This window comes from Neopsephotus bourkii, unplaced genomic scaffold, assembly GCF_033783945.1.
Source record: "Neopsephotus bourkii isolate Nb327-2 ecotype Australia unplaced genomic scaffold, CSIRO-AGI_Nbou_v1 NB_616, whole genome shotgun sequence".
NCBI lineage: Eukaryota > Metazoa > Chordata > Aves > Psittaciformes > Psittacidae > Neopsephotus > Neopsephotus bourkii.
Window position 1 is genome coordinate 1,881,355 of NW_026901116.1, and position 13,189 is coordinate 1,894,543.

At 45.0% G+C, this 13,189-nt stretch overlaps 1 protein-coding gene across 1 annotated transcript in view; it reads right to left on the reverse strand.

The window, feature by feature from the left end:
* ATRN (attractin) overlaps window positions 1–13,189 on the reverse strand; it is a 178,462-nt gene that overhangs the window by 99,084 nt on the left and 66,189 nt on the right. Inside the window, exons 8-13 of the mRNA XM_061351927.1 lie at window positions 11,418–11,661; window positions 9,860–10,043; window positions 7,438–7,592; window positions 3,387–3,471; window positions 1,589–1,809; window positions 375–496 (exon numbers count right to left, since the gene is read on the reverse strand). Of these exons, the coding sequence (XP_061207911.1) occupies window positions 375–496; window positions 1,589–1,809; window positions 3,387–3,471; window positions 7,438–7,592; window positions 9,860–10,043; window positions 11,418–11,661 (1,011 nt within the window). The remainder of the gene's footprint in view (window positions 1–374; window positions 497–1,588; window positions 1,810–3,386; window positions 3,472–7,437; window positions 7,593–9,859; window positions 10,044–11,417; window positions 11,662–13,189) is intronic.

Consider the following 13,189-nt stretch of genomic DNA (forward strand, 5'->3'; position numbering starts at 1 on the left):
TCCATGTATTCAGAAGCTGTGACACTGGGCATAGCCTGTGCTCTGTATTCAAGGTATTCCCCCACACCACCATTATACATTATCCTTACCAGAGCTTCTACAAAAGGGTTAAGTTTTTCCTTAAGGAATACTGTACTAATAAGCAACCCCAACTAAGGTGCCTTAGTGATAAGCACACCTTCATGAAACCTCCACCTTTTCCCCTACCCATAGCCATCCTCCCAACATAAGGGGAAGAGTCCCACCAAAAGCCCTTGGACCAACTCAAAACCAGTTTAGAGCTAGAAATAACAACACAAGGGTCATAACACTGACAGATGGACATTTGCTGTTTCAAATTCATTTAAACTACAGAAGAATTAGAGACACTTTACCTGTTCCTCTGTGCAGTTGTTCTGTATTGAGACGCACTGGTCAGTGCACCATTGGCAGTTGTTTGTATTGGCTGTACAGCTATAGCAGTCTGTAATCTGATCACATTTTTCACTGTCTACAGCTATTAAAGAAAAAAACCTGCATGACCAAAAACAGGCATTTCCTGACAGAGCTCTAAGAACTTGATTACATACAGCACAAGATACAACCAAACAGTAGCGCCTGTGGATTTTCCGTTATCAGCTACTTGGTAAATCAGATGCTCTCATGTGATTGAACTGATAGAAAAGCACATTCATTTGCAGCATCAATCAGTTTTAGCGCCTGAGGAGCAGTAAAACACCATCACAAAATGCACCAAGGTATGTAAACATGTTCAGTCAATGCCTGTTCAAATGATGCCAGAAGACAATCCACAAGGAAAGTGAACATCTCCCACCATGCTGCAGCAAGCCTGGCCTTCGATTACATGCAAAACCTGAACTTTCCACTTCATCTTTCCAATGGCTTATTGCCTGTGTATTGTGAAAATTTACTGTACATTGAGAGCCCATCAAAGCAATGTCTCTTTACATCAATTTCTATTAAATAAGTAAAGGCTGCCATCTATTCCAGCATCAAGGTTCGTATAATTCAATTCGAAGCAATGAATGCACCAGGATAAAGCATTGAAAAGTTATCTAGAAATTATCATAAGGGAGAACACAGGAATTGGACCTTAAAACAAGCATTCTTTCTGTATGTCCTTATTCTTATAGTACCGTAGAAACAAAAATAAAGTATCTTTTTAAAACACGATTCCTGCTGTCTTGAAGAGCACAGGGTAACACTGCAGGACCCAGACCATCCTCCCTTGCCCCATGGTGCCCATCAGTGAATTGCTGCCTCTCACAAGGCCAGTTCTTGGAGCAAACATCTACAGAGCAATGGTCCAACCTTGATTCCTGACTGATGATGTCTGTTTAGGATGGGAAAGTAAGTACAAGCAGTATGGTAGGAAACAAACCCAATGAGCAAGCAGCTTCAGGAGGAGTGAGAGATGGAAACATATCCACATTGCTGCAGGCACTTGGTCAGAGGAAGGTCCCCCAGGGCATGCATGGAAGCACAACCCCATCATCTTACACTTGGTCTGATAACGGCATACAACTAATATTGTTGTAATTAGAAAAGGACCCTACATGCCTTTTGGAAAGAGAAACGTGGCACATACCTGGCTTGGGAGGACAGTCTTCAAAGACTTTTTGCTGCTGCTTTATGGATGCCATTTCCCAGGGGATGCAGTGAGGGGGGACTCTGACCCACACACATCTGACACCACGGCCTGTTCTCACACAGGCTGTTTCGTTGTCAAAAGCTTCACATTTCTCAGGTGTGTACTTCAGGATGTCACTCAGGAGGAGGCTGTTGAAGCCTCCAAACACATACATGGTGCTAGACAAAACAAAAGGGATAAAAAAAAAAAAAACCTCACATCTGTGTTCGGAGACCACGTGCTGCTCCCGGTCAATGTGATCCAAGGTGTGAACAAAGCGGTTTACAACACTCCAGAATGTATAAATCCAAATAAACAGCTCATGGTTAAGGAAAACACTAAATGAAAGGTCAGGCAAGTTCCACTGTTTCAGAGAACCCGCAAAGTCTCAACACAAGGGTGCTGCAACAGAGTCGAACCTATGCGAGGTCATGGACCAACGCTCCCCATCAGCCAAAGCTCTGAGTGGCACCTCCTCAAAGTGACTATACACGAAATGCTGCGGGAATGCAAGATCCTCCTGCAGAGAACAGTGGCAAGAGAGGGAGGAAGGCTAAAAAGGAGGGAGATGGTTTCACACCATTGAACCAGCGTGCAGAAACTGTGACAAAGCTACTCAGTGTTGCCGCATCTCCCTGCGCCACTGTGACAAAAGCAGTTATTTTCATGGCTCTTGGACACAGAGCAAAGAGTCACTGTGTCAACCAAAAGAAAAACCAGAACACCACCAAACCCCAAAACCAAATAGTACTTAGGGGAGGGGGAAGATGGGGTTTTTTTTCAAGCCTTCTTTAGTATCTCAAATGCTTCAGGCAAAACATCAAATTTCATTAGTTACACAAAAATGCCACCCAAAAAGCCTCTGTGCATCCATGTTTGTAAAACGCACATTTAAAACAGAGTGAAGAAGAGTCAGTGTAACTGAAAAGAAAGGGTTTGGTTGAATAATAAGTATTTATTAATATGATTTTCATCCTATTTTCGGATTAAAAGAACTGATGCAAAGGTTTAGCTGTCCTTCATGGAAGTAAATGCACGGCTGGTATTCAGTACACCAAAACAAGCAGGTAGTGAGTGAGTGTTCAGAAGCAAACAGAGTATCTAGAAGCAAGCCCTCTTTTCCAAGGCAGTGACAGTCATCTGCCTGGCTTAAACTGAGCTTTAAATAATGCTAGTGATTTACAGAAAGTATCCTCAAAGGATAAAGGAACCAGAACGAAAGACTCCTACGAAATATCACTCCTCAAGCCTGGTTCCACAGACTCAAACACAGTAACAGATGCTCAGCTGAAAGCACAGATATTATTACAGTGATGTAATGCTTAAGAACAGAAATCTCACCTATCATTTCACCTAAATACTGTACCTCACATGAATGTAAAGAAGAATCATACAGGCTAAGTTACATAAAGTGAAATAGGGACAGATTTAGAAAGCATGAGGGAAGATAAAAGTTGTCAGTGCAGCTAATATAGAAATAGGAAATAAATGAAAACAATTATAAATAAAATTATAAGATAAATAAGGAATAGAAATATGGAAAAAAAACACAGATTTTAGAAAGAACTGAGCTGGAACAATTTAGTCAATTGAAGAAGGGCAGACAGGAACAGGTAGGTACTAAAGGCATATGAGTGAAGATCTGGGAGCTTTGAGAGGTTTGCAACAGATCCAGTCTCAGTGTTACTGATTGACTTGCACACATTTAGTGTGGTATGAGAAATACCAACAGCTCACAGCTTGTTTGTGACCTTACCTGTTGTACAGCACAGCAGAGTGTCCAAACCTGTTCACGTCGTGATGGAGACCTGGGCGAGGAAGGACATGCCACCGGTCACATGCTAGGATGAAATAAAAGCTCATGTCAGAATAGTTTCTCAGTATAAGTCATGACTCAACTTATGTAGCACATTTCGTCCTGACAGATCCCGAAATACTTGGGAACTTCTGCACTTGGGTCACGACAACCCCATAGAACACTCCAGACTTGGGGAAGAGTGGCTGGAAAGCTGCTCACGGAAAAGGACCTGGGGGTGTTGGTCAACAGTGGCTGAATGTGAGCAGCTTGTGCCCAGGCAGCCAAGAAGCCCCCAGCATCGTGGCCTGAATCAGCACCAGTGCGGCAGCAGGGCCAGGGCAGTGACTGTGCCCCTCCACTGGGCACTGGTGAGGCTGCACACTGACGGAGACATTGAGGTGCTGGAGCGGGGCCAGAGAAGGGCAGAGGAGCTGGTGCAGGGCCTGGAGCCCAAGTGTGATGGGGAAGGGCTGAAGGACCTGGGGGGTTCAGTCTGGAGAAGAGAAGGCTCAGGGGGGACCTGATGGCTGCCTCCAACTGCCTGACAGGAGGATGGAGCCAGGAGGGGCTGGGCTCTGCTCCCAAGGAACAAGGGATGGGACAAGAGGAACCGGCCTCAAGCTGCACCAGGGCAGGGTTAGATGGAGCTGAGGAACAATTCCTGCCCCAGAGGGTGCTCAGGCATTGGAACAGGCTGCCCAGAGCAGGGCTGCAGGCACCAGCCCTGCAAGCGTTCACACAGCGTGGAGATGAGGCCTCAGTGCCATGGGTTAGTGGTGGCCTTGGCAGTGCTGGGGAGCGATTGGACTGGATGTGCTTAAAGGTCTTTTCCAACCAATGATTCTACATTTCTACTTAAATACCTATAGAGAAACCATCCCACCCACCACTAAAATGCAGATCTTGAGTGAATCAGTAGACAGAAGCTCTGAGTTATCTTCCTTCGCAAGGCAGAATGCTCAGTCCTCACCCCAGCTGCCACAGTGCGACAAAAAGGGATGGATGCAATGGCTCTGCTCCATCATCTAAAGCCCTCACTAAAGGGAAGTTCCAGGGCACTGTGTTGAAGGGGTTATTAGCTTTTTGGCAATCACGTGTAATCAAACAGCATTGGCTTGAGCTGCTTTTTCTTCATTACTAGTGGAATTTTTCACTGCGTAACAAGTTCAGGTTGTATCTGTTGCTATGTGATTTATTTGCAGTTTTGCCCCAAACCAGCATCACCGAGAACAGAGACTTATCTAGTTTATTTTTTTTCTTTTTCCATTGCAATTATGTTCCCAGAGGGCAGAGATCCATGTTTTTCAAAATATTCTTCACTCGTCATAGCTTTAGGATTTGTGGTTGTTTTTCTCTTTTAACATAATGTGAGATTATTCCACCCTTTTTCTATTAGCATAACATTTCTAAGCTCTGCTTCATTTTTGACTCGGTTTCTCAGGTAATTTCTTCCTTTAGGCAGCAAGGCAAAAGAAACAACCTAAGAAACATATAAGCCACTGAGCAATCAAAGGAACAAAAGCAGGAGAAGTCAGTCCAATTCCGATCACTTCAACTTTGGGCAGTGTATAGGATCACCTTGGCGGCCGGTACCCCAGAAGCACTGTATGCAATTTATGCAATTAAAACAGAAAAGTCAATCTTCTGTAAAGATCTGCAGAGCCCTCAAATACTCAAAAGATTCTTTAATAGAATCATGGAATCCCAGATTGGTTTGGGTTGGAAAGGACCTTAAGATCATCCAGTTCCAACCCCCCTGCAATGGGCAGGGATGCCTCACGCTAGACTGTGTCACCCAAGGCTCCATCCAACCTGGCCTTGAACACTGCCAGGGATGGAGCATTTACCACTGCTTCTGGCAACCCATTCCAGTGCCTCACCACCCTCACAGTAAAGAACTTCTTCCTTATATCTAACCTGAACTTCCCCTGTTTCAGTTTGAACCCTTATCCTATCACTGCAGTCCATGATGAAGAGATAAATACAAGATGAAACTGTTGTGCCATGGACCAAACCTCTAAAACAAAGAGCCCCCAAACCCAAACTAGTACACAGAAAGGGCAAAGAAAAACAGCCTCCTTTGGTTTTGTCCCAGTTTAATCAGGAAAACAACTGACCCCAACCCCTGATCCAGCAGAAACTTCTGTTCAAGAGGGCTGAGAAATAAAGACAACAGAACCCAGTTGGCTGGATTTAATACAAATGGTGATGTTGAACTTCATTTTTAGACGTCATTTGAGCCTTTCTCAAGGAGTTAAACTGGGCCCAGCATCACTCCTGAGACAAACATGCCTGGTTCCAATTCTTAACAAGAGACCTAAGCAAAATTGGACAGCAATTTGCAATTTTATATCCATCAAGTTGTGAGTTATGTGAGGCCAAGAAACATATTTTTCTGGATTAATAGAAGGCCTGGAATGTTTTGCTTTCTAAGCTTCTTCCCCATCTTTAACTAAAGCTCAAGCATTGGAAAAAATGAGTAAGTCTGAAAGCACAAAGAAATCCCTCCTTCCTGACTAAAGGGTTAAGCCAAGCCTAAACCTTACAATGCCCAGGATTTATTAAATATGCTGTTCAAACAGAACACATCTGCTATGGAAACATCCAGTTTGTCATCAAAACTGAATTTTTGATGGGGTAAATAGAAAAGTTTTAATTTCCCTCCTGTGGGGAGAACAGATCATTATACAAGTATGGCCACTACATGAATATTTCATGCTGAGGTCAAAAAAAGAAAACAACATAAAGCAAAAACTTGTTTAGAAATAAGAAAGAATGGTTATTTAACCCACAGAAACTGCATTTTGAAGTTACCTTAACATTCTGCCTGTGAAGTATAGAGTCACAGACTGGTTTGGGTTGGAAGGGACCTTAAAGCTCCTGTCCAGGCAGGGACCCCTTCCACTGGAGCAGCTTGCTCCAAGCCCCTGTGTCCAACCTAGCCTCGAACACTGCCAGGGATGGGGCAGCCACAGCTTCTCTGGGCACCCTGTGCCAGCGCCTCAGCACCCTCACAGGGAAGAGCTTCTGCCTAAGAGCTCAGCTCAGTCTCCCCTCGGGCAGGTTCAAGCCATTCCCCTTGGCCTGTCCCTACAGGCCCTTGTCCCAAGCCCCTCTCCAGCTTTCCTGCAGCCCCTTTAGGCACTGGAGCTGCTCTAAGGTCTCCCCTTCAGGAGCCTTCTCTTCTCCAGGCTGCCCCAGCCCAGCTCTCTCAGCCTGGCTCCAGAGCAGAGCTGCTCCAGCCCTCGCAGCATCTCCATGGCCTCCTCTGCACTCCCTCCAACAGCTCCACGTCCCTGCTCCAGAGCAGGACAGGATGCAGGACTGCAGCGCACACAGCTGGGGAAAGGGGAGCTTCTCTTCCACCTTCTTTTATATAATTTCATCTCTTTTCTTCTTCTTCTTCAATGCACCAAATTCACAAATAAATGCTGCCCTCTTCTGGCTTTTCAAACTCACTGAACCCAATCCAAATAAAAACTAATCGTTTGGCTTTATTGTTTAAGAGCACTTATGGGGGTATTTGTGCTTATAAAACAAATGGACATTACAAACCACACAGCCAAACAAGTCAGCCAGGCTGCAGTTAAAACGAGAGCGTGCACTGTACAAGTGGAGTTTCAGCTGGGTCCAGTGCTTGTAACTGTCCTAACAGCCTGCACTTTTGATAAATCATTGATTAAAACACACTTAAAGCATCAGGATAGCTTTATGGCTGAGATAGTAGAACAATATGCTTACCATTTAAGAAATAACTTTTAATGCCCAAGGTTGGGTTTGAACATTTGACCAAGTAACTGCTGCTGTATTTGCCTAGAAATCACTGCACCAGCTCATATGCTTGGTAATGTGTAGCGAGGTAAATGAGCCTCTCCTCATTACACATTCTTCTGCAGCACTCTTAGTAGCATTTGGTATAATCTACCCAGCATGGAAACGAGTCCATGACAGCTCTTTTTGTCTACCCAGGATGCTTTGTATTATGATGATCATTTTTGAGACAACTTACCAATATCATACGCCATAAAATCTGAAGAGAAGCACTTTGCACCGTGGCTCATGGAGGTGTCGTTGTGCGTGTTTCCTCCAAACACCAGCATGGTTCCACTCACTATCACAGCCGTGTGCAAGTAGCGGAAAAATCTGCTGTCCTTAAGAATAGTCCTTCAACAATAAAGAGTGTATGTATTAATAACACCGACTGGCAGCTGGAAAAGACAGGACCATCCATACCTCCAAGCTGAAGCAGGTTTAGGGGATCAAAATGAGTGTGAGGGTAGTATTTAACAACTTCGTTTCCATGCTGTTTAATTCCTCCTGTAATTTCATTCTCTCATCTTCCCACCCGCTTGGCCAATTTCTAGGAGAAATACATCGAGGAAAGCCTCTTTCCAAAGCTATGGAGCTGAAATTCATCAATACCTTCCCTAGGCATTGCCAAGTTTTCACACCAACTGGGGTTTTGAGCATGATCAGCTAAACCTGCTGATACAGGCACTGCCTGGGAACAGTCCAGTGGTTTCATAGCAAGCATGAAATACTCATAGTAAATAGTAAATAGTCATGCAAACGTCACAGTAATTCCTTTAGAGCAACCTAAAGAATCCTTTCAAACTGGGCATCATCTGCTGCTCAGAACTAAAATAAAGGATGTGGAAATGCTGGAACAAGTCTAGAGGAGGCTACGAGGATGTCAGGGACTGAAGCACCTCCTGTATGAAGACAGGCTGAGGAAGTTGGGTCTGTTCAGTCTGGAGAAGAGAAGGCTGCGTGGAGACCTCATAGCAGCCTTCCAGTATCTGAAGGGGGCCTTTAGGGATGTTGGGGAGGGACTCTTCATTAGGGACTGTAGCGACAGGACAAGGGGTAATGGGTTAAAACTGAAACAGGGGAAGTTTAGATTGGATATAAGGAAGAAGTTCTTTACTGTGAGGGTGGTGAGGCACTGGAATGGGTTGCCCAGGGAGGTTGTGAATGCTCCATCCCTGGCAGTGTTCAAGGTCAGGTTGGACAGAGCTTTGGGTGCCACGGTTTAGTGTGAGGTGTCCCTGTCAATGGCAGGGGGGTTGGAACTGGATGATCTTAAGGTCCCTTCCAACCCTGACTATTCTATGATTCTATGATTTTAAGGAAACCTGTGCAGTTGCTGACAAGCTTAATACCTGCAAAACTCAAGGCATCATCCATGCCTAAATCATGGGGAGCATTAGTCAAACTTGCTGCTCAACATCACCTTTAGTCAGCTTGATTAATGGCACTGAATACGGAGGGTCACCCTTTGTGGAATTCCCCTACTACCTTGAGTGGGTGGGATTGCAGGGAAATCCTGATGTGGGCACATCCATACCATCATAGAATCATAGAATAGTTGAGGTTGGAAGGGACCTTAAAGCTCCTCCATTTCCAACCCCTGCCACAGGCAGGGACCCCTTCCACTGGAGCAGCTTGCTCCAAGCCCCTGTGTCCAACCTGGCCTTGAGCACTGCCAGGGATGGGGCAGCCACAGCTTCTCTGGGCACCCTGTGCCAGCGCCTCAGCAGCCTCATGAGACTGACAAATAAAGGAAGTTGATGCTGCAGTGGTTTGGGAGAACACTGACACATTTGTGCTCATTTTCTGCCTATTCAGCCAGATTTGCCTGCTCATGGCTGAAGTAGAGGACTGAATGAACCACAAAAGGAAGCACGGCTATTACTGGATGTACAATGGAGCAGGAAGGAAGGGTTTTGGTAATTAGTCATTAGTTACTTTACTCATCGTATGGACTCCCAGTTGTTGCAGAAGTACAGGCTATTTTTAAGTCTCACAAAAGAGATACGGTCACTCTAATTTACATTTGTAAATGTTCAAAATACAGTTCCCATGCTCAAAATTCAGTCTCCTTTTTGTCAGGAGCATTGAAAAACAACTTTCCAAATGGAGGAAAATGTGTTTCACCTCCACAGCTCCAAGTTGTGAAGTTTTGCTGTGGGTTTTTAATAAAACTCACCTTTGGGCAGAAATAAATCACTGAGGATTTCAGCTTAAGAAATGAACATTTCGAGCAGTTACAGAGCCAGGAGAAAATGAGGTTATAATAGAAATTCTGTTGCAGATTTAACTGTGGAATGAATTATCACTCACTTGACTGCAGTAGCCACACTCATCTGCACAGTCAGTACTGCTGACAAGAAAATCCCAGCCAATGGTTTCCCTTTTCATCTTTAATACAACAATAGATTAAAATGGATTTCTCGGCTCATTCACAGCTTTGATTATATGTGATTACATGATTCCCTATTCATAAAGGGACATAACAATCACAGATAGAAGAGCACAGTATGTAGCTTGAACGCAGATAACTGTACTACTGCAACCTTATCCAACACCCCATCCTCTTGTCCATGACAAACACAGATGATGAGGGGTTTACAGGAAGGAGAACTACTTACCACATACGGGTATCAACTTCATATTTGTACAAGTCATCTGCTAGCCTGTATTTGTTGGCACTGAATGCTTTGTAACCTCCATGGATATAAATGGATCTCGTATGTGTGTCATAAACACTACTGTGACCATACCCTCCTTGCACCAAAGCTCCACTCGTCTGTAAAATGCTCCATGTATTTGTGGCTGAGAAACAAAAAAGGTGATAGAACATGGTTAATTCATCCCCATTAATAAGAACTTACCAACAAATCTCATGGTGGAACAAACTGGGTTTTCTCTTGACTCAGATCTAGACACTGTCTCTATCACTTCATACCCAGAAATATCCTCCTTCAAGGAGTTTGTTGTCAAGAACTATTGTCAAGTATCTTTAATTAGAGCAGAAATATCTCTTCTGCAGTCACTTATTACATTCTTTTCAGACAAGATAAGTAAAAATGAGAGGAAAAAATGCAGAAATAATACACTGCATTGCAATGACATGAAAATGGCTTGATTTGGAATAGCACCCAGGAGCACTTTCATTTTATATCTATATATACATAAAGCCAGGCAGCACTGAAGACAAGTATGACTGCAAAGAACACCGCAGTTAAAAACTAATATGTGATTAATGGTCCTATATCTCACTCACTAAAATAACATTGGTTTGAAGCACTCCAGACATAATATAACGGCAACTGGAACAAAAATGTCAAATTACACATCAAATCTCTGGAGCAAGTGCAGAATAAAAACCTCAAGCAGGCTTCCCAACTCCAGGGAAGATCAGGCACACAAAAAGCAAAGGAATTAGATAGTCTACAAGGTCACATATGGGAAAACCAAATCACTGCCCCACACACATCCTGGTTTTCTCAAGAGGAGGAGGACTCACTCAAGCAGACACCAGTGGACTCCAGTAGAACCTCTGGATCAGGATGACCAAAGGACAGAAATAACAGCTCCAATGGGCAGGTAGGGCCACTGTTTCTGGCAATAACCAATACATTCCTGTTGGGAACATCCTGTGCTTAACTATGTTCTCTTGCAAGCAGAGCAAGGGCCATGCCTCCAGAGTGACATTTCAGAGCAGCTAAGTTAGTTCATCTGGAGAGCTTCCTACACTTCTCTACTGGAAATATCAAAAACCTTTGGATCCTATAAAATCAGCGCCTCGGCACCCTCACAGGGAAGAGCTTTGCCTAAGATCTCATCTCAATCTCCCCTCTGTCAGTGTAAAGCCATTCCCCCTTGTCCTACACCAGTACGTGTCCCCTCTAGGTAAAATAATCTAAAAGTCTAAATCCTTCAGGCATAAACCACTGACCAAGTCAAGACTGGCTCCGGATTCAGCTGTACCTCTCTGAGAAGCTGTTTAAAACACAAGGGGATCCTTTCTGAACCTCATGACTCAACAGGAGTTGAGCTCCATATTTACTTCCCATTGAACCTTGTTAAGTCACTGTCGCACTTAACATCAAACTTGGTTAAATCACTGTTTTGTATCAATCAACATCTTGCTATTTCTCCCTTATGAGAGCAGAGAGACTCCCTCCATGACAGGGCCCCACTCACTCAGGTTGTACTCCTGGACGTTGCTGATATACCCATAAAGAGGGCAGTGCCCAAAGATGACGAGCATGACCGCGCTGTCGCCTGGCCCAGTGATGATGTGAGCTGAGTGGCCAACCACCGCGTACTGCTCCTTGGCTTGCGGTGTCACTTGAGCCCAGGTCTGGGTGGGAATGTGGAACACCCACAGCTGGCTGGTCACGTTCCCCGTCGCATCTATTTTTCCACCATACATGTAGATATCATCCTGAAAGAAAGTAGATTTCACACTGAAAACAACGGCAGTGAGTTTGGCATTAAGGGAACAGCTCAACTTGCTAATACACACATAATAATGTTGTGATACTTCATCGTCTCTCAGCATATGCTTTTTTCCTCTCTCAAAGAGAAACATACCTCCTTCACCAGTCACATTTTATATGAAAGCACCCACAACTGCCAGGGTTTGTACTCAAGTCTGTAATGTCAAAATACCTAAAACATACACAACTCACCCAATATCAAGGTATGGAGAGGAAAGGTGTGTGGGGCAGGACTGGCCTTCAGGTAACAGACAGAAAAGCAATGGTTGGAAAAGCCCTTTAAGCTCAGCCAGTCCAACCATTCCCAGCACTGCCAAGGCCACCACTGACCCATGGCACTGAGGCCTCGTCTCCACACTGTGTGAACACTTGCAGGGATGGTGCCTGCAGCCCTGCCCTGGGCAGCCTGTTCCAATGCCTGAGCACCCTCTGGGGCAGGAATTGTTCCTCAGCTCCATCTAAACCTGCCCTGGTGCAGCTTGAGGCCGGTTCCTCTTGTCCCATCCCTTGTTCCTTGGGAGCAGAGCCCAGCCCCTCCTGGCTCCATCCTCCTCTCAGGCACTTGGAGGCAGCCATCAGGTCCCCCCTGAGCCTTCTCTTCTCCATCTGAACCCCCCAGCTCCCTCAGCCCTTCCCCATCACACTTGGGCTCCAGGCCCTGCACCAGCTCCAGTGCCCTTCTCTGGCCCCGCTCCAGCACCTCAATGTCTTTCTTGTAGTGAGGGGCCCAGAGCTGAGCACAGAGTACAAGGTGCAGCCTTGCCAGTGCCCGGTGCAGGGGCACAATCCCTGCCCTGACCCTGCTGCCACACTGGTGCTATGATACAAGCTATGTAGTGGAGTCTGGAGTATAATTCAGCTATCAAAAGCAGGGAAGATGTACCTACTTCGGGGTGAGCTGACTTGCTCTTTGGATTTCACTACCTGTCCTGACTAGGTCTGTTTCCACTATAAATGGAACTTCAGAGGCTCCCAAAGGCACTTGAAGTTAGCACCTGAAGTCAGTCTGAAGCCCTCGACAGCTTGCCAATGCAAACAGCAGAAGACAGCTGGTAAGAAAGGCAGTTAGGATGGAAATGCCTGTGTATGTAACCTTAAGAGTACTTTGTCTTCCAAGTCCAAGTTAATACACTGACAAAAAATGAGCACCCTTTGCGAAGTAGGGAGCCAGGACAGTTAGCTTTTACAGATGCTTAATAAAACCCTAAGTTCCAAAACCTTATCCAGTTTCCTTCGCAAGGTTATCCAGGCATCTCAGAATCCACCACAAATCCACCAATGCATTTAGTGGACCATTGTCTCCCTATGGACAAGGTGGCAACCTTGGAAAAGGAAATTCTCTATTATGGCTAGTGTTTCTTGGGAAATTCCTGGGAACTACTGCCCATCATTGCTGATAAACCACTCGTCATACCCTACTTCTGAATAGTTATTGGGAGATTGTGCATTGAGCCCTTGCAGGTAGGGTTTTCC